This window comes from Lipophrys pholis, assembly GCF_963383615.2.
Source record: "Lipophrys pholis genome assembly, chromosome: 5".
NCBI classification, from domain to species: Eukaryota; Metazoa; Chordata; class Actinopteri; order Blenniiformes; family Blenniidae; genus Lipophrys; species Lipophrys pholis.
The window spans coordinates 17,366,331-17,392,987 of NC_137628.1; the positions used below are offsets into that span (position 1 = coordinate 17,366,331).

Here is a 26,657-nt window from a genome sequence, read left to right on the forward strand (position 1 = left end):
ATGAGATTGGAAGGGAAAAAAAACGGATTTGACATTTTTTTTCAAGGTCGGTTTTGCTCCTCTTTTCAGAAGCTGTCATCCGAGGTTGACCCGTGGTTTTCACTCCTCACTGACTAAAAGCCATGCAATCGTGCAACACACGGCATGTATACAAACCTTAAAGCAGGTGGTACAAAGTAAAGTAAATGGGATTTAAATGATTGTACAGTATGTAGAAAAACGTTCAAATAGTTTTTTGTTTTGAGCGGACACATCCGGTCAGTGTTTCATTTTAAACATCCGATCGTCTCACTGATTATTTCATTCCCAGAATTGCACAGATTCTCAACATCCCGGCCGAGTCTTCCAGTGATGTCTTAAAAAAGATAAGCAGAGACTCAGAACTGGGAAAGAACTAGAACCATTGCTCAGGTTCTCGTTTAAAACTGTTGGGCACATTCCCTGATCAAGCGACTAAAGAAATCAAGCAACATTTGCAGTCTGCTCTTTGAAATCTTCTCCTTTAAGAGGCGGATGGAATGTGATTTGATAGATTTTCCACATTTCTTGAAAACCCATGGCATCATATAAACGTGCTGCTCCATTCGACTAATAACAGTAAAGTGAGGTCTGATGAATTAGGAGAACAAACTGGTTATGCCTCGTGTTTATATTGAAGGTTTGGAATAGAGAAGCTCGTCTTTGATGAGGATCTGGTGTCTAATGAAACAAACGTTTAAATATAGATTCTTGAATGAAGTGAAGTCGACGCAGCAGGACTCTTTGAGCAACACAGATATCAATGGACATCGGGTATCGTGTGTCAGAAATGTCAGTTTAATCATTGAACCGTTTTTCAGTCAGTGTCATTTCCAAGCTTAAGATTTTCCAAATGCTCTCCGAGTACAGCATAGACATCCAAACACACAACTACTGTATGTCAGAAAATCTCTACTAAAGCACTACTGGTGAAGATAAACAACCTATGAAATACTTTAAAATAATTTCTCTGTTAAAACTAACAATGGCCCCGAAAATACTCAGAGGTGCTCACTGTTTATAAATTAGAATATTTCTTTTTTTGTCGTTTTTAATATAATGCAGCGTAAATTAACATATTCAGACTCTATAAACTACATGGATTGAACACATTTCTAATAAAAAGCCAATATCAATAAAATAATTCAGCTGTAAAGTCACTAAATTAGACCGATATGCTCCCTGCACCTCTCCACTTCTTTGCACTTTTCCAGTTAGATCCCTTATTCATGCTTTAAAACTGAGCAAATGAACTTAACATACAGATACAACAATTTAGAACAGTATAATTATTTCTTTGCACCCAAAGCTTTTTATGTAGATTGGCTGGCGCAACTGTTTAAAAAAAAAAAGAAAAAAATCTCAGGTGGTGAACTTCCCAAGACACTTAAAAATGAAAAGTTCAGTTCAGGAGACCCCTTCTCTCTTTATGTTGGACAAAGCTGACTTCCTGTTGCTTTATCAAAGCTCAAAGAGTGGGGATGAGGAAAGTTCAAGATGAATACGAGGAATGTTGGCAGAGGACAGTGGAGGAAAGGGAAGCAGCTTGTGCACATACTGATTTAAAAACGGGTGGATGCTCTAAACAAAGAGCTGAGTGAGGGACTGCACTGAGAACTGAACCGCAGGGAGCCAGACTGAAGGCTACTGGCAGACTGAAGAGGCTGGAAGGAAGTGAATGTAGAGAGAGGGCATTTACATGACAGAGCAGCATGAGCAGTTTTTGCGTTTGGGTTCCTTGGCCTCATCTGCTGGGCCATGTGCTCTGGGTGGGCTCTGTGTCTCTGAGCTGGCCGGGCGGGGGATTCCTGCAGGCTGGGCTGTGGTTCTGGAGAGAAGGGGCTCCTGCTCCCTCGGCCCTTCCTCCGTGCAGTTGTTCCCTTGGGGGTCGGCCAGGGACACATCCTGGAACTGCCCAGGCTGATGGACGAGCGCCTCAGCTTGTAATGCTGCCTCAGCTCCCTCTGGGGCTGCTGAGGCTGAGGCCTCCCCCTGTGCCTGTGGCAAAGGACTGAGGACAGAGGGTTGCCCCTCAGAGTAGACAGGCACCAAAGTCTCCACAGTGCCCTCTGGAGGACTGGCTGAGAACTGCAGCTGCACAGAGGCACTGTTACCCACTTGTATGTCCTCGTGTTCGACAGTTCCTTCTCCATTTGTAATCAACTTTTCACTGCCCTCTATGTCCCCATTTTCAGCTGCTGGTTGTGCTTCGGGGCTGAGTACAGCTGCCTCATTCTTTCCTGAACCAGGGAAGATTTTCGTTTTCGCCAGTTCCTCCACAGCCTCCTCTTCCTCTCGGTCTTCTTTTACATTTACCAAAGGTGTTTCGTCTTGTTGCTGCACATCGTCCTGGTGGTCTTCCTGGGATGCATCATCTCCTTCATCTGTGATGATTACACACTCTGCTCTCGTCACCAGAGTTCCTTCCTCCTCCTCCTCCTCCTCCTCATCATTGACGATGTCATTTTGAGCCTGACCAGGTTCTGGCTCGTCCAGACGCGACTGCTGGTCCAACTTCATGTCACCAACAGCTGTAGTGATTCCAATCAGTCCGTTCGTGGTTGACTGACCGTTCTGCACTGAAACACTGTGATTTGCGTTTGGCTCCACGTTTCCACTGATCGAGGTCTCATCAAGTGCAGGTCTTGGAATTACTTTCACTTCACCTTCAGCTGTTTCTGGGGAAGAATAAAAACCCCAAGCGGTCACTAAAACTATTCAACTGCATGCATCAGCATATTTAGTGCTTATTTGTTCATTGACATAAAGTGAGCGTGCAATCAATGTCCTATAATATGATTTAAACTGATTGCTCGCTTTTATTGTGCTCGGTGCAGGCACACCATCACTTGATTGTAATTAGAGGTTACCTTGCAGCATGTTAGTGCTCCAAACAGTCCATTAATGTACTATGTTGTGGGAAAAAAATCCTGTTTGACAGTCCAAGCATTTCTACAGAGAACAGGCACGAGTCACTCCCCTCTGCTTCCTCATGGGAATCAAAGACCACATAACCACATTGTTTTATCTAAATAAACTATGTTACACTAGAATCTTCGCTCGTACTGCAGGACTAGATCACAGGTAAAGATACAAACCAGCGAGGGTTAATTGAAAGGTTGTATCAGTCAGAAGTGAACGGCAGGTAATCCAGAGATTGACTTGCATGCAAATTGTGGCGCTGCAGTCGAAAGAACAAAGCTTGAGTTCCTCGATGCTTCCAAGTAGATTTCTATCAAACATGACTTTGATTGACAAAGCAAAGCCGCTGCACGATCCCTTGTAACACATCTGGTCTCCTCTGCTCTCTTGAAATGCAAGTTAAGCATTTATGGTTCACTAGGATGAATCCTAATCTTTGTCAAATGTGCTCATCACACTTGATCCTTCCTTTATAATGCAAAGTTGTTATATATGCACACACATCTATAGACTATCTAATGGTGTTTGAGGGATTGACAATGAAGATAATGAAATAAGAATGAACAAAAGGAGGACTGGAAGGAAGTGAAACATTTTCAGGGTCCAGATGACGACAGAATAAAACCTGGGTACTTTTATGTTTCAGAATGTATTTCTGGGGGAAAGAGGAGAATATATGAGTGAATTTTATGTGATGATTCACCTTCATGGCCACCTGGTCCGTTTGAATTTTGTCCATTCCGCACAACACTTGGGACCATTTCTGGGGATGAAATGATTTGTGATTAATATCATATTATTATTTTTGTTAATATTTTTAAAGAAGAATACATGAACGGGATCATCAACACTTGAGACTCGGGTTGCACCAGTAACTTCAGGTGTTCAATTGAGATGCAGAAAGAGCGACACTGTGGCGTTAAAAACACACACTGTACTTTTTCTTTTATTATTATACACTTAAGACCACAAATATATGGTCTTTAGATACTGTCCAATGACTGCTAACTTCTTCCAAAGAGAAATATATTAAAGAAATGTAAGCAATAGCAAAATACACACCCATCAATTATTAATAATTCTAATTTAGTAAAATCTGAATTAAAAGCGCAGCTGTTGATTAAAGAGTGTTGGGAGCCAGAAAACTGTACGGGTGTTACAGACTGTGATTGTTGGAGTTTGTCAAACCTCTTAAAATATTCAGTTTGACTATTTTAAAGTGATAAATTTGAATTACTTCAACAATCCGTTGATGAAAATGCTAAAGAAATCATACATTCTATTAAATTGTGCAATTTCAACATTTCCCAGGACCACAAGGTATATAAAGTATATAGTAGGTATATACAGTACAGAGCTTACCTTTTGCATCCTCTGCCACAGTTCCCACTTCCTGTTGAACAGAAAAGACAGTGCGGGAATTAAAGTGTCGGTGATTAAAACTAAGAAACTGTTTGTGACGCGTTTCTTGAAACTGGTGTTTTGAAAAGGAGCCAACGGAGAAGACACAGCAAATGCAAATACTTGGAACGTCACAAAAGCTTTGAGGACACAGATGCCATCAAGAAAAAAAACTAAACATTTAAAATATATATCTTTCTTCACGCATGAAACCAAGTTTCACCCCTACTTTCGAAAAACGGCACATACAAGCATTGACTACACAAATGTGTGTGCAAATGCATATCTCCCAGAATGATGAGCAGCCTGGGCACTCAGCCTGGTCAAGGGGGTTTAAGTGACATTGTGCTTCTTTGAAGAGGCACTTTATTGTCAAGAATTTAAATAAATCACCAAACAACCTCTTGTTTGTTTCCATGTTGCCACCAGTAGTAATTACGTAAATCACGTATTTCGCTGGTGAAGTTGTTCCTCAGCTTCTTACCTCAATAATATGAAACGCGGTGAGTAATCAGTCAAAAATCAACCGAATGTGTGAGAAGATTGAAGCAGAAGTGCAATTTTCTATACAAATTCTACAAACCCCAAACCTTTTGTTATTAAGGCATCAGTTATATATAATAATAAGAAAGAAGAAATTAAGGAGTTTCCAAATATGATCCCTTGAAAGCTAAACGGAAGGATCGAGAACGTGAAAGGGAAATCACTTTTCCAATATAATTTTATTCTAGAAAGTGAGAAGTTTCTAGTCTATGTTGAGAAAACCATTTGGTGTTTGTAGCCTTGAGTGTTTGGTTCACTATTGTTCCGGGGACGTTCAGCCCTGCAACTTGGGGTCCAACAGAACTGAAGATATTTCTGCGGGTGCTCAGCGACGGCCGGACTTCATCAGTCCTTTACAACTGAAAACATGTAGGAGAGCAACACAGAACGTGCGTTCGGGCAGATTCAAGAACTTCAAAATCTCATCATGCTCCTTGTCTCTTCAGACAGTATTATGTAACCGAAAAGTTAGCTTTTCCAGATTTTGGCTGTCACTCAGTCTTAGTCTGCCCACAGTACGAAAGAATCTCTGGCTGGCTGGATGAAGCGCTTTCAATTTCACACAGAGAATAATGTCGTACATTTGAATTCTCATCTATCACAGCCCGTGCGACGAATCGACTGTGAAAGCAGATGAATCCTCTATTTAGACTTCAGCTGATTTGAGCAAAACCCCAACAGGAAAGGCTGAGATAAATATAACATGAAGAAATTCCTGGAGTACGCAGTAATGGAGGACAGACGACGGTTTTGTTCTGCGATAAAGCCCCCTTTTGGTGAGGTGAAGTAAACAAACATACTTGCACTTGACTTGAGGTGAAACAACAATTCTACCCGTGGATGGAGAGCTGTGTTGTTGACATAACGGGGCTGCTCGCATTCACAGAGAGCCCGCTTTTGAACAAGAGGCCGCTACATCAAGGGTACATTAAGAGGGGGAAATGTATTATGCATGGCCCAAAGCCACAGACAGAAGATGTGGGAAATTTTCGGCGTAATGGAGGATGATGGATCATGCTTGTTCAACACATAGTCTGACACCAAAGAGCGAGTGGGTAAATGTGCTCGAGTGTGTATGTTTCACACCATTTGGCCCGCCTCTGTCGGCTCCTCCGGCTCCTCCGCCAGCTGCAACCTGAGACGGACGCACAAAGACAAAAGGGTTTAGATTCAAACCGACAATTCTCTGAAGTGGAAAAACCAAAAAGGTAATCTTACAATTTTCAATTCTATTTTATTTATACAGCACCAAATACAACACATTCCTCCAACTATTCCACTTGAGCATGAGCAGGTGGAAATAAATGAACTTCCTCTTAGCAGGAAGAAACCAGACTCAGAGTTGGAGACTTTCTGCTTTTAAGGAGAGAAAGACAGAAACGGACAGGACAGAGAGCAACAAGCAACAAACAAGATTGTTTGCTGGGGGAGATACAAGCTAAAAGCAAAAAAAACAAAAAGAAAAACCATAAAGTCATAAATCAACTCACTGCAGACATGGTGGGGACAATCTTATTCTTTCCAAACTAGAAGCAACACAGCTTTAGTTACATTTTTCACCTAAGCCATGTTCCAAAGCTCCCAGAGGTCCTGAAACGTATGTGTGCAGTGGAGGCTTGCTGGAAAGTGTGACAGAGCGGTGGACCTTCAGAGTAATAAGACTGGGACTTAGGAGTGCAGCCTTCTGGGGCTGGACAACATTGTCCACACTGCAATAAAGTTAGATCGAGCTTTCTGGCATCTGTGAAAACACAAAAAACTTACAAGGAAAACTAAAATGATGAAGGGAATGCTGAAGTCATCATGAACGACCCCCACGAAACCAGAATGTAATGTTTCCTCATGCTCCGTCAGCGCAGACAAAGAGAAACGTCTAAATGTCGTCTAACCACAAGAACGCACATTCACCACAAAAACACACATGAATAAAATGTCACACGTCGGATTTACTTGTCAGTGTCTTTTGTCATGTCCTGGGCCTGTGTGTTCCACGAAGGGGAGCGAGGGGCCTGGGCGTCCACGGAGGTCGGGGACAAAGGTGCCGCCTCCATGAGCCACTGGTCTCTCAAAGACTTCCTCTGGAATGAGAAACAGAGACAATCGGCGCTGTGTTTACACAGGATAAAAGAAAAGATCTGGAACTTTGGCCTTGAAAATGATATAAAACTCTCATTCGTCACAGTTTCTACGTTTCGCAGTAGCGATCTGAGAGAAACGAGACTATTATAAATGGCCCTGAAAATAGATTAAAGATATGATTATCTCTTGTTCTTTGTATTTTGTGGTGCTCTTCATTTATCTGATTAGCCACAGACAGCCAAATCGGTGTGATTATTTGATTGCTTGATTATAGAACAGAGGCTTTGAATGAAGGATTCATTTTGTTTCTTCGTACGCTAAATTGTACCGACACGAAAGCGCATTTGTGCAACTATCTTAAAAAACACTGGCTTCTGACGTGCTGCACAGTTTTAATATAGGCGGCTTTGAAAGCAGTTGGGAAAGTACAGAATAACGCCTCGCCAGGGTTTTACTCAAGCTGATATTTAAAAGGGAACAGAAAGAAGCAATTTAGTAGTGAACTGTGTCACAGCTCCTTTGTTAAAAAAACGTTTTTTTTCTTTTATTTCTCATCTTTTAGGCTCATTATTGATGCCTCTTTGTTAACCCACTGCTGTTTATTCATTTTCACACTGTGAAGCAGGAGATTTTGATTGTCATCCTTTGAGATCCAACAGTAAAAGAAATTCTTGGGACAAAAAAAAAACAAAAAAACACAACAAAAAAATCAAACACTGGCGAACAGTCAAATGAGAGAAATGACCTTTGGCATGTTGATGAAACGGCGGTAGTTTGACATCGTTTCAACTCATACCAGTAATGTTGAGTTAGCAGTGATACTGCAACTTGGTTATTCAGAAAAAAAACTAAATAAAATGCTGACACCTCCTAGAGATGGAGAGACAGATACCAGCTTGGATAAATCAAATAGTTTCAGAGTCGATAAATAATGTCGGGTGGTATTGAAGTGCTCCCTCAGAAACGTCAGTTCACCAAAAATGTCGGCTGGGACTTGGAAACTGTCGCTAACAGCGGTTGCTATGGCAACATAAAGACTGACTGCTAATTTCAGACAGAGCCCGTGCTAATCACTGCTCATTGGGTAGCTGACACTGTAATTATTCGGTGATACTTAAAGTATACTCAAAGGTCACTTTTAGTTGGACAGATAATTCCTGCAGGGACTGACAAGCTCATGTTTGCATCTATGGGAAGTTTTCGTTTCACATGCAAGTCTTTGGACTGTGGAAGGAAGCTGTACCGGAATGAAATAATGATGAATATCAAAAATAACAGCCATGGTTTCAAACAAAATAGGAGATAATTCGTCCAAGCGTTCAAAGCTTTGATTAAATTTCTCGTAGTGTTTTAAATGTAAACAATAAAACAGTCAAATGACGAACCTGTTAAATGAACACATTTTTAAATATCCACACTTCAGCGTTTAGTTTTCTCTGTCTCGATGTTCTCCAGCACCTTCTTCAGACTCGCACATGTACCAGTTTCACACACAGTGCAGTCCGGCCTCTCACTCCACATGACGAGGAGGGCAAACTTCCTCCGTGGGCACCCTCACAAGCCGAGGTAACCTTTCAGGGATTATATCACATGCACTTTAAGTGCCGTAATATTCTGTGAAAAGTCACTCAAAATTCATACATCAGTCCCTTGAAAAACACTTAAACCCCCCCCCCAAAAAACAAGCTTTTGATAAATCCACAAAACTGCACCTGGACAGGACATGGAAACCGGACAAAATAAGACATTTGATTACCTAGAAAGTGTCCTGGAAAAAGTGGTTCCCTTCTGCACTACTTGTAAATACTTCTTGGTTGTACATATTTTAATATTTATATCTTACCTCTCTGTATTATATTTTCTACCATTGTGTGTGGGTTTTTTTCTGCTGTCACAACGTTTCACTGCTGCCAACACTGTATGTTAACATTGCTATAGAGTGACAATAAAGGACTTCTATTCTATTCTATTATTTCCCACCTTTGGTTGTAATTTTAACATCTTATGATCCTGATTCAGACCTTCTACTCAACTTTGTAAAAGTAAACCACTTTCTTTCACATCAAAGCAAAGATATGTGGAGAATCCAGTATCCATTTATGTCATCTACTTTTAATCCCAATCAAGTTCATGCTTTACACCCGTTGAACTCGGAAAAAAGCACACCCAATCAAATCTGTTGAAAAGTGAAAAATGGAAACGATTTCTCCGTGATCTGTCTAAAAGCTTGACTGCCGTCACAACCTATTCACGACAGACTTCTCTGTGCACCAAGTTAAAATGTTAGAAATCTAAAATGAAGTGAATTAAAGACCTGAAATAGGACTCACTAGAAACACTGTGTGCATGTTTAGTGTTGAATTTATTTCCATATTGTCAGTCGTTTAGAAGAAATGTGTTGGAGGACACCAAATACGGTCGCTTGCTCAATAAAGTGTTAAGTGTATATACTCAGCATATTCCAAATACCTATTTACGGCAATGATTTTTTTTTTTCCAAGGTATATGTTTGGTTTTTTTTCTGAAAAACTAGCTGAACTGCTAAATGATTTCTAAACTACTCAACCCTGGAGACAAGAGACAAGCAATGTTACATAGAATTAGACTATGCGAGACCTAGATGTCACCAACTGAATGAACCACAAAACTACAAATATAAAACACCAAAATCCAGGGATGAGGGCAATAAAAAAAAAAATTTTCACTGTCGTGCCTACAGAGCTTGCGCCTCGCTATCTTATGATATATTTACTTATATATGTTATTGCAGAAGAGTAATAAACGACTTTGAAGTGGGACTGCTGAGTGGTTGGAGTGTACTTAACATCCATCCAGTAGCTACAGCCACTTATCTTTGATGAGGCCATGAAGAAGCTGGAGCCAGTCCCAGCCAGTACAGAGGAAGATGCACCACAGCTTCAATCAAATGGTTTACTATTGGCCCCACTAAATAATAGCATACTTGTCTTTAACAGTATGAAACGAGAACTATTCCAAAGTGTCTGAATTTTCAAGTCACGACTTTTAAATGCTGGAAATACATTTTTGTCAGAGCGGAATGAGGAATTTCCTTCAGAAATTTATTGACAACGTTTTGAAGATCAACAACTAAAGCTGGGTCCTAAAAGTTTTCATTTTTCCCTTGTGGCGACTGGTAGAGAACCTTTAAGGGAGTTGGCAAGTTTGAAACGAGAATGATTGAACTTTGTAAATATTTGTTGCCTTCCAAATATTAACTTCCTAGTTTTACATACTGTATAAAGTCGTTAAATGTATGTATTCCAATCCGTCGGCTGCTTCACACAATATAAATACACGATAGTGTTTTAAAATCCACCGGCTACTTCACGCTTAATAAAACACAGAAACGCATGAAGAGGACTACTTCCTTTATAACGATCAACTGAGTTCCGGCGCCGAGAGAGAAATGGCGGCGCTCATTGTTTGCACTAAGGCACTCTTCCACAATTCTGAGGTTGTTTGTCCAGTTCACCACTTTATGAACAGTACAACTTTGATGCTCATGCTGCTTCACAAGCAATAAGGTTTAAATAATGCTGCATCCGTGAGCAGGTTTACAGGACCATCAAAGTCCGATGACTTGTAATAACGAAACATTTACAGGCACTTCAGAAATGCAATGCTTAAAAAAAACTTCCTTTCAGAATCTGCACGTTTCATATGTAGTGACGCGAGGCTCAAAACTTCCCCTTGCTTTCAAAACATCAGGGAATCTCGTGATGAACATGCCTATTCTTATAGTCCTAAGGCCCCTTAGCGATCGTGGGAGAATCGTGGTCCCACGTCACACTGCGAGACCCGTTCAAGGACGGTCGTTGTCATGGCCTCGCGACCAAAGAGAACCGGCGATAAAATTCAGACTGTTTAGGGAAGCTTTATTCTTGCAGGAAACTTCATGTCGTGGCTCAAAGTTGATTAGATTCGTGTCATACTGTGTTGTTAGGTGTGAACTTATAAGATTGTTAAAATCGCACCGTCTGTAGGAGCGGTAACATATGACCAACGCCGCATGTTAGCATTAGCCTTAGGATTGAGGCTGTTTTCACTTGAAAAGCTTTAAAAAAAAAAAAAAGAAGAAGAAGAATACATTCTATATCCTGTAGATGTTTTCAGTGTTCAGATGATTTTGGACAAAGACATAATACTGACCTGTTTTTTGATGGAACCAATATTAAATTACATTTTATTCAAAGAGAAATCGGAGGAAGTGCGTGTTACATCCCTACAAATATATATATATTTTTTTTACAATATGATGGTGGAAGTTGTTACCTTTCCTTTTCAAAGATTTTCTTTCTTGATATTTTTCAAAAGCCGCACAGGTCTGACTGACTGCGCAGTGTGTGCCGTAACCAGTCATCTACTGAATCATTCTGACACTGTCAGCTTTTTAAAGATCCTGACGAAAACCATTGTGGTGTTCTATTGATGCTCGAAAGCATATCATTAGTGAAATGGGTAGCCAATGCCATGTTGGAGCGTTTCTGCGGGAGTGAAGCAATAACAATCAGAAAAACACGGATTTCGACAGTCAAGGTTCTGTATATCAAAGGAATCAATTCTACCGGCTTGAAGTGTGAAAAGGGCATCAGTCTGAAGACTCATGCCGTTTATAAGCGTGACATTGTAGTGAATGAAACATAATACATCACCTTTCTAATACACCGACTTGTGGGTGACCCTGATTTATGCTCAGAGTGCAGATTGATTGGTGACAGAGAAGGTGAAGATAGAGTTGATCATTTGCTTATTGATAGATATGTTACCTTGGAGCAAGAGCTTTTTTTTTTTTTTTTTCTCCTTTGAAAAACTGTTATAGATGCAACTTTTATGAACAGATATGAACGTTTTGAGGTTGAGGAAATGTCTCCTGCCGATTGGACGTGACGGCACAGGAGAGATACATTGTCACGCGGCGACAGACTGAGGTACCCGGTGGCAACATCTCACATTGCCATTCGTCTCTGTACAGGAGCCCAACCCTGCTCTCGCCTATACTTTACAATAAGGCAGCCGTCTCTTGTATGTCAGGACTAACAGTAAGTAGCAGCAGGAGGCTGACTCAGCTGCAGTAAGACATGCAACACCCAGTTGGCTTTTTGGCTTCAGTGTTTATTCCTGCAAGCATCTGTGATAGTAAAGTGTCTTGAGCCAAGCAGTAAATGGAAGTTACCTCTTACACTGCAGTAAAGTTTAAGTACATCAGGTCTAACAGAATACAGAGGAAGGTGGTTTTATATGTGTTTAAAAACATGAAAAATCCAGTGCAAGACACTCAAATGAGCCAAATTGACTCCCACTGTGCAAAACAGGTGAGATCAGCAAACTCTGGTTTCAGCTCGTTCCAATGTTAGCCAGTCGCAACCTAGTTAAGCTATAAGCGTCACAATACCGTCTGTGTGTGCCGCTCCAGCTCAGAACAAGCCAGGCTCTGTTCCCCTCACCGTGACATTAGCTGCTCTCTGGATACAGGCCTCTCTAAAACTTCCCTGCAGGTCAGGAGCTGGGTAAAATCTCCTGCTCCCTCCTATCACATCCTCACGCCTCCTCCGGGGTTAGACTCAATGTCAAAGCTAATGAATGTACTAAAATCTGTGATGAGGAAAACCTCCTGTGAGGGAGCAAGTATCAAAATAATTATCAAGGATGAATACTTTAGGCCTGCTGCGGCTTCATTTTAGATCGACAAAATGCCATTTGTTCTAACTGGCATGGTGCACAAAGTCATTTGTCAATGCATCGGTGCAAACATCCTTCTGCATGGACCATAGAAGCAAACGTATGCATACCTTCACGCACAAAAAAGAAACTTGGGCTAATTTCACAAGATTTAAGGAATGTGCCCCAGGGCAGCACAACACAGCAGAGTAGGAAGTGGGAACGCCAGTGTGGAAATGAATGGAAAACAATAGAGCAGCTCTGTGACTCGCACAGAATGTAAACACTCACAAAAACTCATTTCAGCAAAGGAAGGCTTGCTTCTAACCTTATGAGATCTGGCAGGAACGGGAAACTTGGGAGGCTGGACCTGACCGTGTATGTGTGAGAGAATGTGTGTGAAAAAGGAAATATATTTGGATCAAATCTGCTTGCTAACAAGTTGAAATGAGCCTACAGAGGATTTTAGCAGAGGAACATCAAGGTTGTGTGTGTGTGTGTGTGTGTGTGTGTGTGAGAACAAATGAGGTTAGATCATACAGAGTATGTGTGTCAGACCTTGAGCTGCTGTAGTCTGAGCTTCTCATCCTCCATCTCTCTTCTGGCTTTTTCCTCCTCGTCCTGCAGCCGGCGCTTCTCCTGGAAGGAGGAGAAGAGAGGAGATAAAGCGACATCGCAAAGACAGAATGACGGTACATGTGGTGGAATTGAAGTTGGTAAGGATGAAGAGCAAGAGTTTAATTTACTCAAGTAAAGATGAAGAAAACATTTATTTTAACCAAGAACAATACCAAAAATTAATGGATGGAAAATAGAAGACAGAAGAAAGGAATAGAAAAGACCGGAGTGCCCGAGACATCACTTTCTTTGGGTAAGATGAGAACGAGTGGGCGACCATCTGTCATAAGGGCACTGTCACCAAAGACATTAAGTATACTCCATTTCCCATGATGCTTTAAGCACCTGTCCCCATGGCAAACTACTGTTGCTTTTGTGACCCAAGGGACACCCTGGCTTGGCACTGCATGCTCAATAAATAATTCACATGTTACAGACAGCAGCCTGGTCTCTTTACCCGTGTGTGTGTGTGTGTGTGTGTGTGTGTGTGTGTGTGTGTGTGTGTGTGTGTGTGTGTGTGTATACTCACAGCGATAGCCTCAAGTCGCTGTTTGTACTTCTCAGCCTCATCCATCGTGGCACCTGTGGCACAACAAGACAAGATCGAAGGTTGGAGATCAGCGGGTTAAACAAATATGAGACAAGTCAGTCGGATCCGCTTATTCTTAGAGATTACCGTGAGCAAAAGTTCGAAAGAATGAAGTGTGAATTGTTCTTAAAATCCCCTCCCTTGTATTTCATGCTGTTGAAGTCTCGATTTTCTTTTATTTATTCACCCCACATTTTTGTCTTTCCAAGCTCAAAAGCTCTGTGCGTTTTGAAGAATGTACAAAAAAAAGAAGAATCAAACAGCATTTCTGCATGAGTCCCAAAACTCTTCCAGTCCCACCCCTGCTATAAAGAAGCAGAAGAGATGAGTGCTCGTGAGAAGAGATGCAGAATCTCTGCCGTCGTGATTTGTGAAGCATGCAATTTGGAAAGAACATGTGAATGTTCATCCCCCAGCACCACCATGACCAACAATTCTCATTAAAAATGCTTGCCCCACACCCCCCATCAAGCCTTTTGTTTTCGTCGAGACACAGCCTCAGGGATTTCCAAGAAAATAAGCACAGGCAATATTTGTTTTCCCCTGCAGCCGACACTAAATGGGACAATATTTGATCTCCCCACATCCCAGGTAGTTGAGAGAGCATCGAGTCGAAGACATACATAAGAACGGGCTCAAAGCACCTCAGTCATTAGTGAGCTGCTGCCATCACGAGCCATAACTCCACTCTCCTTTGAGAGGGAAACCTTCCATTTTCGAAGAAATAAGTCACCTACTCCGGAGAAACACAACAGCTATTTTTGGTTCACGTGTAACTCTTGTGTTTAGAGCAACTAATATGATTTAAATGAACTTCACAGAAAAAACATGAGCTCTCCACACAATGACAGCAACAGTTTTTGAGTCACTATTGAAAATCCCAAAACATGACGGAACAGTTGCAGCAGCGTCCTCAGATTGGGAGAGGTCTGAGTTATGCAGGGCCCTATTTCTATAGCAAATGCCATGCTGTCACAACTATTGGTACTAATCGCCATCAGAGAGCTTTGAAGCATAAAATATGTGCCTACCATTGCACACTGGATGCATGCACACACACACACACAGACCTACACAGGCGATTACACTAGATGCATACCCGGCAAAGCATTGTAAGCAGGGTAATATGTAAAGACACCAAAAACATTTAATTTAAATGGTGTCGCTCGCTTTTAAGATCAAAATACAACCACACAGTGACATTTTAAATTCGGTAAATTCAAATGATGTGCCAGGAACGGCTTTGACACATCAACCCTTGACCAGAAAACCCATTTCCACTAAAAGATAATAATGGGAAAAAAACAAACAAACAAACAAATAAACCAATGCATCGCAACACCCACACTTGACAAATGAGAAGGCAACTCTGTCGAGCGTATGCCTCTGTGGCTCCTCCTCGATGGTAGATCTCTCTTGCCGCGGGGGATGTTGCTTATCATAGTGAGAAACTTCATCTTACCAACACCTCAAAGGTTCCTGTTGGCGCCCTCCAGGTGTTGTGGGTGGTGGGGCGACAGGGGAAAGGTCCCACATAAAACCATATGAAAATGTGGGTGTAGTTTGTGTGGCGGAGAAAACAGACGGGGACAAAAAAAAAAGAAAAAGAAAAGAAAAGGTAAGTAAAAAAGATTTGACGGGGAAACGACCTCTAGTATGCCTTTCATCACACGGCACCTGCCTAAAAAAAACTTAAGGTGAGAGAGGGGAAGATGGAACTATACACAAATACATATGGAGAGAGATACTACAAGACAAGGGGTAGTACACCCTGTAAGAACAGAGGTGGAAAGAAGACAAAATCCTACTATGGCAGAGTTTTGGATGACTGGAGGTGCTGCGACAGCTTACTGTATAAGCCTCCATAGGGAGTGAAGGCTTGTGTCTCATCAGGGCTCCAGGAGAGAGCGCCTAGAATAGCAGTCAGAGATAAACAAGCAAACACAAACAGAGGCTTTGATGAGGAGGTATTGAGGAGCTCCCCGTAGACACACACTGACTTCGATAATTAGACTTGACACAGGGGGTAGGGAAGGGAGGGCTGACAAAGTCAAAAAGTTAAGAGATGGAGAAAGTCAAGATGGGGGGGGGGGGGGGGGGGGGGGGCAGAGTGGATGATCAGAGATGAGGAAAGGGGGATTAGGTGAGGCGAAATGTATAAACTCATTTGGATTCAAATTCCTAAATGCCCACAGAATGGGAATGATCTGGAGCAGAAAAATGAGAGCGGACAGGAAAATAAAGAGATTTGAGAGAGCATATGAATTGCAGATGGAATCAATGTTTTCCCAGAAGACTCTGATTATGGTCAAGCGGCATAGGTCAATCTGCCTCCAGCAACACGTGACATTCCATCTTTTATACCACTTTTTTTTTTTCCCCCGGATCGTGTGGTGCTCGTACCTGGACAGATCGCCAGTCCATCACAGGGGCAAACACCGAGACAACGACAGACTCATATTCACATCATTGGGCGATTTCCCCAAGAATGACCTCAAATACATGTTTTTAGTTCCATTTGTGTTTGTTGCTATTGCCATAATTTTCTTCTTCCTTCCCGTTCACTCAGGTATTGGGAAGCTTGTCTGTCGAGAACAGTTAGTTTTGCCAAAATATAATGTGCTTTACACAAGATTACTCCCACTACCTCAAGGAGCTCACTATCGCTACAAAAAAAAAAAAAAGAAAAAAAAGTGTCCTCTAGATTGCTATTTAATGGGAAAAAGAGGATAGCAACAGACAAAAGACCCTGGTTTCTGAATGGTCAGACTTGAAGTCATGCATATAGAAAAGATAGAAAAAAAAAATACAATGATGGAAAATCAGCACAGCATTAATGTAGAGCCCATTAATTATTCAAGGCTGTATAAATAATCCTCTTTATTAGGCACTGACCACATTATAAAACCAATTTTAAGTTTTATTAATGTGAAAAATCTTTAATTCAACCATGAATCTTTGCACCTCAGCTGTGAAATTTCACACAACACCCACAGTTATTTCGTGGTCTCCTGAAAGCACGACGGCACACAAACGTGTTGAAAGAAACCGCAATCCTCTCTTGCTTCTGTTAATTCACACTATGTCCATTACATTTCAGCGGCAGACAGCAGCCGTGAAAAATCAATAAGGCACACTGGCAGCTTGGTGGGTGCAGGATGAAACTGCAGACGGCAGTTCACCTGTACATGCCAGCTCAGCTCTGTTCCTTTAAGATGTGTTCGGTTCTCAAGCCAAAAAAAAAAAGAAAAAAAAAAAAGGTCCAGTGCTGAACCAGCTGAACATGTTAAGATCTGCCTGGAATCAGTGGCATGACCTCCCCACAAAAACAAAACACCACGTCTTTCCCACGTCACATCTTCCAGTGTCTTTCTCACCTTCCTCGTATCCCATTTGCACAAGTCACACGTTGGACTGGAGGTCCAAAGGTCAAAGACAAAAGTGAAGAGCAGAGACAGGAAGACATATGGTCCAGATGGAACTGGACAGCAGTGGGTTGTTGTTTTTTTTTTAGTGCTGCAGTGATTAAATATTAATTTAATTACTCAGCAGACTTTTTGCAGCGGTGAAACTTTGACCCGTCACACTAAGAAAAGCACAAGTGTTTTCTAGCATCAATAACAATGAGTGTTTGGCAAAGTGTCCCAGTAAGTCAGTAAGTCAACGCGCCACCAAAACACTGAAATGAAAAGCTTTCACACATTTTTTTTTCTCGATCAAAATGGATTTTTTTCCCCCCAGAGTTTATCAAACACAAGTCAGATCGCGACAATGTCAGGCGGTCTTGTTGGTTGTTTGTGTTTGTATTTGCTCAGAGGACTAGTATGCGCAGAAGGACTTCACACCGCTGTTGTAAAGTAAACTTGTGGTGGGTTTCAATCTTTGGACATTCAGGTGATTTGAGTGTGTAGAAGCTTGTGTCTCTCTGTTTGTCCTGTGACGGACTGGTGACCTGTCCCATGTGTCACCTGGGCTCTTGATAAAGCTCTGTGGACCTCTAACGTCTCAGTGTAAACAGCTTGCAGCAGTGATACTAGCTGTTTTTCCAATACTAATTAATTCACACTTAATAACCATTGAAACAAATAAGATTAAGTCTCACCAAAAAAGATTAACTGAAAAAAAAAACGAACAAGCAAAATGTTTGTGCACCCTAATAATTGACCACTATTGAGAAAATACAGCTTTGATAAGATTAATAAGAACATTTCCGAACACATCATCAGCCAAATGATAACTTCATTCAGAAAAATAATACTTATATTCATATTCAACTAATCTGGAATCTTTTGTTTACCTATTCTTGGTCTGATTTACATTCAAAATTTCCAACTCTATAAAACCAAAAAAAAAAGGGAAATAACTCCAAAACTGTGACTCTTGGACAAGAAAACACTGCGTACGTGCTGAACAAGAGATGGAATTAATCAAGAATAGCTGCCAATACAATTCAGTTCAGCCCTGTGGAAACATGGGGATTGATGCGGTGTTCGCTGGCAGGCCGCAGACGTCCAGCTGCCTCTCAGTCATTCAGTCTCACTGGCAGCGGGGTTTCCTCACAAACATTCCTCATGCCCTGGTGCAGAAGAATGCAGTATATATTTGCCTTCAGTGTATGTTTGCGTGTTTATATAACAATGTATATTTACCTAGAGGGGTGTCATGAAGTCTATGCGCAGAGTGCTAGTGTAGTGACATTAGCTCTGTGGGAACAGATGGCGGAACAGTAGGGTGTCTGGAATGAAAACTATAAGATTCATTTAGTAGCACAACTCACAGTCTGAGGCCGTCTGCGACACACGGGCACTGCACAATGGACTGGAGGTATAGAAACTGGCAAACTTAGTGTAGTGTTACTATTCCTACACAGTGAAACACCACTGTTTTTTTTTCTTCTTATAATCAAGACTCCAGGAGAAATTCGACATACGGTATTTTGGTGTTCAGTTAAATTCAAATCAGAACCCATGGGGGGGGGGGGGGGGGGGGGGGGGGCCTTCATTACTCTGAGAAAATACCTCAAACACAGAAAGCAGCATTTCATTTTCCTTGGGCTTAAAAAGAAGGTTTCAAAAAAGACTGTGGGAGATGCAATCAGCACAATCACAGTTAGCTGACAGGCAGCACTTACATGCCTCCTGTTGATCAGCATTTGCTTGCTTATGGACGATGAAGTCGGAGATTAGCGGTCCATGTGAAAGTTACAAAAATTCAGAGGGTGTTTTTTTCAGTACGTGGGATGCCTACTCCGACCAAATACTTGAGTGAAACGCAGGAATCGGGGTGTATTTGACAAGCCCAAGTACACTGGGGTCATTGACTCTGCCTTCACAGAGGACGCACACCAGCTGCACTGGAGCTGAAAACCTGAACGGTCGGTCATGAGTCTCAAAGCGGACTGTGACACAGGGCAACTCTCAGTCAGGCATTTCCTGACTCGGGTAAATAATTTACCAAAACCCCCCCCCCCCCCCCCCCCCAAAAAAACCCTCTTTTGCAGATTTGGCTCAAATAGGCCAATAATCATACTTGAGAGCCCTGGTCTCACTGACAACTTGTCTAATGAAGAGAAAAATTAGTCAATTAGTACAAAACATTCACCTGCCATCACAAAGAATTGGCCCTTTTTGTAACGCTGCAAGAACTCCTTGCAAAATTGAGGTCATATTTCACTTGCAGTTTGCATGCGTGCGCAGCAGATGCAGGAATGGTGTGTAACGATTTTGTCACTTGATCTCAAGCAAAACGGACCAAAAGAAAGTAATCCAGAGGCCACTGGATGAAAACCAGACTGGTATGCTGAAAGGTTCTTGCATGTGGGAACCAATTCAGAAGTGTCTGTGACAATTAACAGAACATGAAATAAAACTTTTGCAAAACTTGTTTAACCTTTCAAAAGACCTGCGAGTGAGATCCTGAGACTCAGAGTGGGAATGTGGCAAATGTTTTATTTATAAATTCTGGAAACTGGCGTTTTGTTTTCAGGTTGTTGCTATGCCCAGCGAGATTGGGACTTTCATGGAATATAATAGCTGATGAAATGGTGGAATTGTTGCACGGGCTTTGGCCTGAACATGCTGTTTATGTCAGGAAGGAAAGGAGAATAATCAAAGAGCATCAGTCTTCCACTGGCCACTAAACACACAGCAGACGCCGAGTTGATAAAATAGCTTCAGGTATATTGGAGGCGGCGTAGGGGTGCAAGGGAGTCATTAAAGGGCCACCCAGTGGCATTTAGTTTTTGTGTTGTGATGCAATTACGCTGCAGTTAGACCGCTGGCCACCCTGCTTCTCTTTGAAGTTTCTGCTCTCCTTCTCGGAGAAACGAGTGGGGAAGAAGGAAGGAAGTAAGTATGGAAGGGGCTTTATTGAGTTTTATTTCACCATGCCAGTTGACTGAAATCAAGCTCAGCTTCTGTACTTCTGCTGGAGTCTCATTTACATTTTTTTTCCACTGGTCACTATAATCTGCTTCTTTTCAACGTTATTGTAGAGTTTTTGGTCTATTTGCCTTGAGAAAAAAAAAAAAAAAGTCTTCAAGTATCAAGAAGATTGGGAAAGAGATGAACCAAGGTTTAAAATTTAAATAAATAAAGCTATTTAGGAGGACACTAATTGTTTCAAAAGTTTAATCTAAACAGCGCCACAATTTCTGACTCAAAATAAAGGCAGAGAGAAAACAATCCAAGGCCGGTGGAAGTCGAAATATCCTTCCAGTCATGTGCTCGGGGAACAGCAAGAGCCTAAACATCGTCCTTTAGACGATCTGCAACAAAACCATGCAATCATATCAGCCCTGATCTCTGAACTTGCACATCCTTTGCTCTGGTCACAGGCTTTTGTTCAGGAAGAGCTTGAATTAAACAGCCGGCAAAGTGACTGTACACCAAATTCTTCGATAGCGCTTCAATCGAAGGCAATCAAAGAGGCAATCTCTCTGTTGCTTGAGGGATAGACAGAGTGAATTGTTGTAAAGTGCTTTTTCATCAGCTATTGATTTTCAGTTGCTTGACAGACCCTGCGGCAGAAATTGCATTATTGGAGATGGATGTCCTGCGGATCTAGATAGAAATAAATCCGACACACCGTCGGCGGGTGTGTTTGTGTGTATGACAGATGTCTGTATACTGTGCTTGTGTGTCTGTCTGAACTGTACATGAGTGGGTGGTATGGGTGGGATTTGTGTAGCTTGGACGGTGCTGCTGCAGCAGCAACACATGGCCAAGTTCCTGTGATTGACAGTCCGGGTCGAGGGAATGAAAACACTGCATTCCACTGCTGTGTGTGTGTGTGTGTGTGTGTGTGTGTGTGTGTGTGTGTGTGTGTGTGTGTGTGTGTGTGTGTGTGTGTGTGTGTGTGTGTGTGTGTGTGTGTGTGTGTGTGTGTGTGTGTGTGTGTGTGTGTGTGTGTGTGTGTGTGTGTGTGTGTGTGAGAGAGACAGAGACAGAGCTAACAGTGTGGGAGACGTTGGAGCATGCTGGGGATTATCAGAATCAACAACATGCATCACAAGCTTACTCCAAGCCATTTATCACCCTCTGCACTTCACAGGCCAGATGCCTCGACCGCTGCCTAAAATCTCAAGCAACACAGCGTCTTCAGTAATCTGCACAGAGGAAGTAATCGACCCAACAATCCACTATCCGTCAGTGCATTACCTTCGTCGATATGTGCGGCAAAGGTAGCACGTCTTGAGTGTATCAAAGGCATCTTGCGAGGGAATATCAAAAGAAATCTGCCAACGCACCCTGGTGTTCAGCAGTTAAAACCAAGTTGAATGCACTGAGAACATGACAAGACCTTGTTGAAAGAGGAGACGAGAGATGAAACAACAGCACCTCAAAGGAACACACTCGCTCTGGATTTGAACTCCTAACTTATACGAGCATACAAGTTTAAAGAGGGGTCAATAGTGTTCCATCGGACACAACACACACTATACATTATAAAGAAGGTGATATTTTTTTTTTCTTTTTAAAAGGTCCAACAGGAAGATTAGATTTAAATGTTAGAAGCTCTCAGGACCAGGTTTCCACACACAGACACAGTAGTGTATCTGTTCAGCAGGCCGTGGGCTGGTCTAAGCCGTCGCTGGCTCTGCCCACAATATCACTTCATACTGCTACACACACTAATAAAACTCCGTCTTACCTCTGTTTGAGCATATTCAGAAATCAATAATTCTGGGTATTAGTCTGACTTTGGTCACGTTTAGCATGATGCGGTCGAAATGGAATTACGTCATGCTTCAATGTCGAAACCGCACAAACACACACCGCAACCTTTACAAGTATATTCATAGATGTGAGCTGACGCACCTTCAGTGATCAGCATGTAACCGACTCTTATTTTAGATTTTCAATATTGCCATATTTTAGCTTTTGAAATAGATAAACCGTGTTGCTGATGTGAAGTGGACAGACTTTAATCTTAATATATAAAATGAATGTGCTCTCCATCTGTCTGAATGTTTCATGCTTGCCGAGAAGAAAAGGTTAAAATTGACTACGTGCCCCATGTGTACATATTAAAATTATATCTGTCAGCGTGCCATCAGGAGCTGAGAAAAGATCCTTACATGTATGCATGCATTACCTACAATATCACAGACTTAGTTGTCTCTTCAGTTAGGCAGGTGTGAGCATATATCAGGATTAGCATTAGGAATAGATGAAAAGAAATCAAAACGTCTTGGTGTTTTGAACACAGGCAAATAAAATAAAAAAATCCAACATATTACATCATTTTACTATCATTTCACATTAAACATGCTTTTTGATTGATTTGGGATTTATTTGTATTAAAATAATGCAAAAAAGATGGTTAAAGCTATATAGTCACTAACCTTTGCGAAGTTTAGCAAAAACTAAATTGAAAAGAAAAAAAAAAAGACGACGTAAAGTGAACAGATTTTGTCCAAGATGAAGATAATGAAAACTCGACAAGTGATTTTAGGAGGGAAAAAAAAACCCTACATAAAGTACAGAGGAAGAAGCAGGAAACTAGATGGAAACGAAGGAGCAGCCAGACAAACCCGCGACATTATGAACCTTGTATCTGCAACAAAGAGTAATCTAATAACTGGGTAAGTGAACATTAATTAAAAAAGCATAGCTTTGTGCCTTCATGATTTGTGCACTGTACAGAGTGTCAGAGATTTCACACTGAACTACACCCACATTTAGCAAGTGTAACCATGCAGTTACATGGAGTGACACACGTCATTGGTCATTTTTAATGACGATCATATGGTGTTTGTGCTACATGGCTCCATGAACAGAAGTCAAGTTGACTTGTGACTGTCATCTTGCAAACACTGCGACATGTGTAGTTAATGCTGACTGAATAATTTTTCATCCAGACTTTTTTTTTTTTTATATCATGCCTGTCAAAGCTATAGTTCTGGGGCTGTGTTCATTATAGCATAATAACCCCTTAATGACAACTCCAAATGTTTCCCTGTTTTAGTGCAAAAAAAGTACAAACGCATCATAAAAACAAGATTTTTTTTTTTTAATGATGCCTGGTGCAAATTAAAAAAAAGAAAAAGATTTCCATAAGATGCCTTTAGTTTCTCATTTAATGTTTAAAAACCTAATAAAACAAACCTGCAGAAACAACGAAAATCCTAACATCCCGCCTGACACAGTGTTTCCCTTCACAGTCATTTTGGCAAAAAGCATATTGCTACTCAAGACACTTGGTTTTTGCAGCCTTCACCATGTATCTTTTTATTATCAAAGCTCCCCTGACAATAGGGCTCTGCTGCTAATAACATGGTCTTGGTGTGTTCACTACTTCTACTGAAAACTGAGATTACCAGCAGCTATAGTAGGAGAAATGTCTCAAATGTACAGACGGCCGAAGTAAGTTTAAATGCAGTATACGGCTATATGCTGCTTGACAAGTGGCTCCCAATATGGACAAGCTTCTGATCACGATCCATGTCAAAACCACCATCTGCCTCACACGTTTAACGCATGAAATATGGACAAATTTGAAGAAAATCAGTTCCCCAACCATTAAGCTGAGCAACAGATCTAACACGACAGCATGGAGAAGCCTTTGTAAAAAAAAAAGAAAAAAAAAGCTTGTTATCCAGTCATCAAATCTGCAGAGGGGCTGCAGAGATCAACACGGTCATCTGGAACATACATATGCATGGCGAATCTGAAGAATGTTGCACTGTGCCGTCTGCCTGAGTCATCTTGACTGACTGTGATTAACGCGCAGGATTATCGTTATAATCCGAATGTGAGGAAGTGAGATTGTTGCTTTTGGGTTAGCCGTGTATTTGAAAGATAGTTCAGTTTTAGAGGCATTGTTGTGTGTTTATAAATGGAGGGGGGGATCTTATTGTGGATGAAACGTGCTTGAATACCAGATGTATTCAGTTATTTAAAACACTTAGAAGTAAGCCAAAATCTTTCACTCGTGAAAAAAAAAAAAATCCACCATAAACATTTAAAGCGCCTAATATTTGAAGCATTCACACATCAAAGGAATTATTTCACAATGCTTCACATTGAAAGCTGAATATGAGATATGTTGGGTGGGATTGCATTACTTATTAAAAAGTTGCATGTGATCTCGTAGTTTTCACGAAATGTTAGAATGTTTTCTCATCATCTGACATGTTGATTTTCAATTCATGCATGCTTATCTTCCTACATCTTACAAAAGTAATCACGATAAATAAAAGCACAGCTACCACTATTATTATTTCATTAAACATGTAATTTCATTTAAAAAAAAAAAAATGGAAATGACAAACTACATTGCAAAACCATGAGGGTAACAGGTGTGACCCTTGCAGGCTAACTATAAAACCTGACAACATCTTTCCAAGTAAAACCTTTACTTAACAAATGTTTTCACTTTATATGGATCCCAACAGCTATTAACAACATCTAATAATATACAAAAAGCCGCCACCGTTGAGCCTGGTTTTGCAGGTTTCCTCCTGATAAAAGGTTATTTTTTTCTTTCCACTGTCGTCTATGCTCTTTCATGTGAAAAGTGTGTTAAGATGGTTATATTAAAGTGCTATACAAATAAGAATCAACTCAATTCAACTGAAAAAACTAATACATGATTTGAGAGAGTGAGTTCCGTTTTGTCTGCGGGTGAAGTAGCTTCATTCACTGTGAGAGGAGATGGATTATATCGCCTCCTGCAATAACAATATCTCTGCAGTGTGTCGACTGGAGAGCAGGCCTCTCGGACTATACAATACCATACCTTAAACCGCCTTTTTATTTTTACTGTGACTGATGGCGGTGTCCTTACTGCCACAGCCTTGGCGCAACAACTTCAAATTATGTGGGGAAATGGTTGCACAGTACCAAACGCGCCAACATGAAAACGGCGGGTAATTGCTGGGTTTACCGCCCAGCTTTTTATTTGTATGTAGGCTCGGTCATGACCTTGTGAGGTTTCACAAAAGGCGACAATGTGTTATCAGCCGTCGGCATTACACTGTGGGACGGGTAATCACTGTGCTTTCAGTGTTTTTGGAATTCACAAACTCCCCTCTATCTACAGCTTTATCTTCTGAAACACGGTGCACAGACAGGTGAGACATGTATTAGTGCTTCTGATAAGGAGGGAAAACACTGGCTCTTAACCCTCGGGTGGAATTCAGAGTGTGTGGCTCTGCAGAGGAGTGAAGATTATAGACGAGTGGATGAGCCACGTCAAACACAGACTGAGGGCAAAGTTTGTCTGGGCCATTATCGGAGTGTCATTATGGCAATTATTCTCCCCCAGTATATTTACCTTTGGTAATCAATGCAAGTAAACAACAAAAAAATATGCAGTGCGTACCAGCCCCTGCAACGATGTCCCGGTCCTTAGAAATGAAACGCGAGGAAAAAAAAAAAAAGACACAAAAAAGATCAAGAGATAACAAAAACCCCTGCAAGGAAGAAGAGAGAGAACAAGAAGCAGAGGAAGCAATGTGAAGAGGGGGAGATCGATTGTGAGTTTGAGACACCTGTTCTGACAAGTCCTGACAAGACACTGGAGGCTGTGACACAACAAACATTTCTAGCTGCACACATCCAGCTCGCACCAACACTCCACCAATCTGTCAGATTCTTACAAGCAGAAATATGCACGGTGCTTCCTCAAGACTCACAGTGTGACAGGACCTGTAACTACCGTGGTGCAGCAACAGCTTTACCTGGATAACATCTGTGGGACATTTGGGGATTTCAAGTCAATAATTATTTAAAATATTCCGACACTGTCGGTTTCCAGCAATTGTGCCACTTAATAGGCTTTAAAACGTATTCTTTCCCTCGACTCCCTCTCTACTCCTAACAAATGCTGTGGACAATCTCTCAAATAAAAGTCACGGCCAATTTCCCAAATCACTTTTCTTTGACAAATCTATTTACAGCCCCGGACAAAGAGAGCCAAAAGGAACACGGCGGTCCCAGACCCCTGGTTGGAAACCACTGCTTTTACATGTATAATCAATTTAAACTATCCCGCAGTCTAGGGTTTGTTTGTTTTTTTTAAAGTTGAAACTTGATGGCTTTAATGTTGGGAACACGTCAGTGAAAGAGATTGCGTTTGACCATTGATTGTTAGAATTACTGTTTCAAGCTGAAAACAAGGATTCAATAGACTCAATTCATCCTTCTCATGATTTCAAAAGTGATTGTGGACCACAACTCCTGGGGCTTACTGCACAGTCACAATACCAACAAAATGATGGTAAAGTGACCGTTTCTTAACGCGGAGTGGTCCCACCTCTTCTTCTCACCAACAGAAGCTGCCAGCGCAGATCTGCAGCGGAATC

At 41.4% G+C, this 26,657-nt stretch overlaps 1 protein-coding gene across 2 annotated transcripts in view; it reads right to left on the reverse strand.

Annotated features, from left to right (window-relative positions):
• Positions 1-794: 794 nt before the first annotated feature.
• palm3 (paralemmin 3) overlaps positions 795-26,657 on the reverse strand; it is a 37,628-nt gene continuing 11,765 nt past the window's right edge. The window contains exons 3-9 of one of the 2 annotated variants that reach the window (XM_080462968.1): positions 13,790-13,842; positions 13,201-13,281; positions 6,835-6,962; positions 5,971-6,019; positions 4,303-4,333; positions 3,644-3,703; positions 795-2,690 (exon numbers count right to left, since the gene is read on the reverse strand). In XM_080462968.1, the coding sequence (XP_080319094.1) occupies positions 1,714-2,690; positions 3,644-3,703; positions 4,303-4,333; positions 5,971-6,019; positions 6,835-6,962; positions 13,201-13,281; positions 13,790-13,834 (1,371 nt within the window). In that variant the 5' untranslated portion in view covers positions 13,835-13,842 and the 3' untranslated portion in view covers positions 795-1,713. Of the gene's footprint in view, positions 2,697-3,643; positions 3,704-4,302; positions 4,334-5,970; positions 6,020-6,834; positions 6,963-13,200; positions 13,282-13,789; positions 13,843-26,657 lie in introns of both variants that reach the window. The other variant, XM_080462967.1, reaches the window with a different exon arrangement.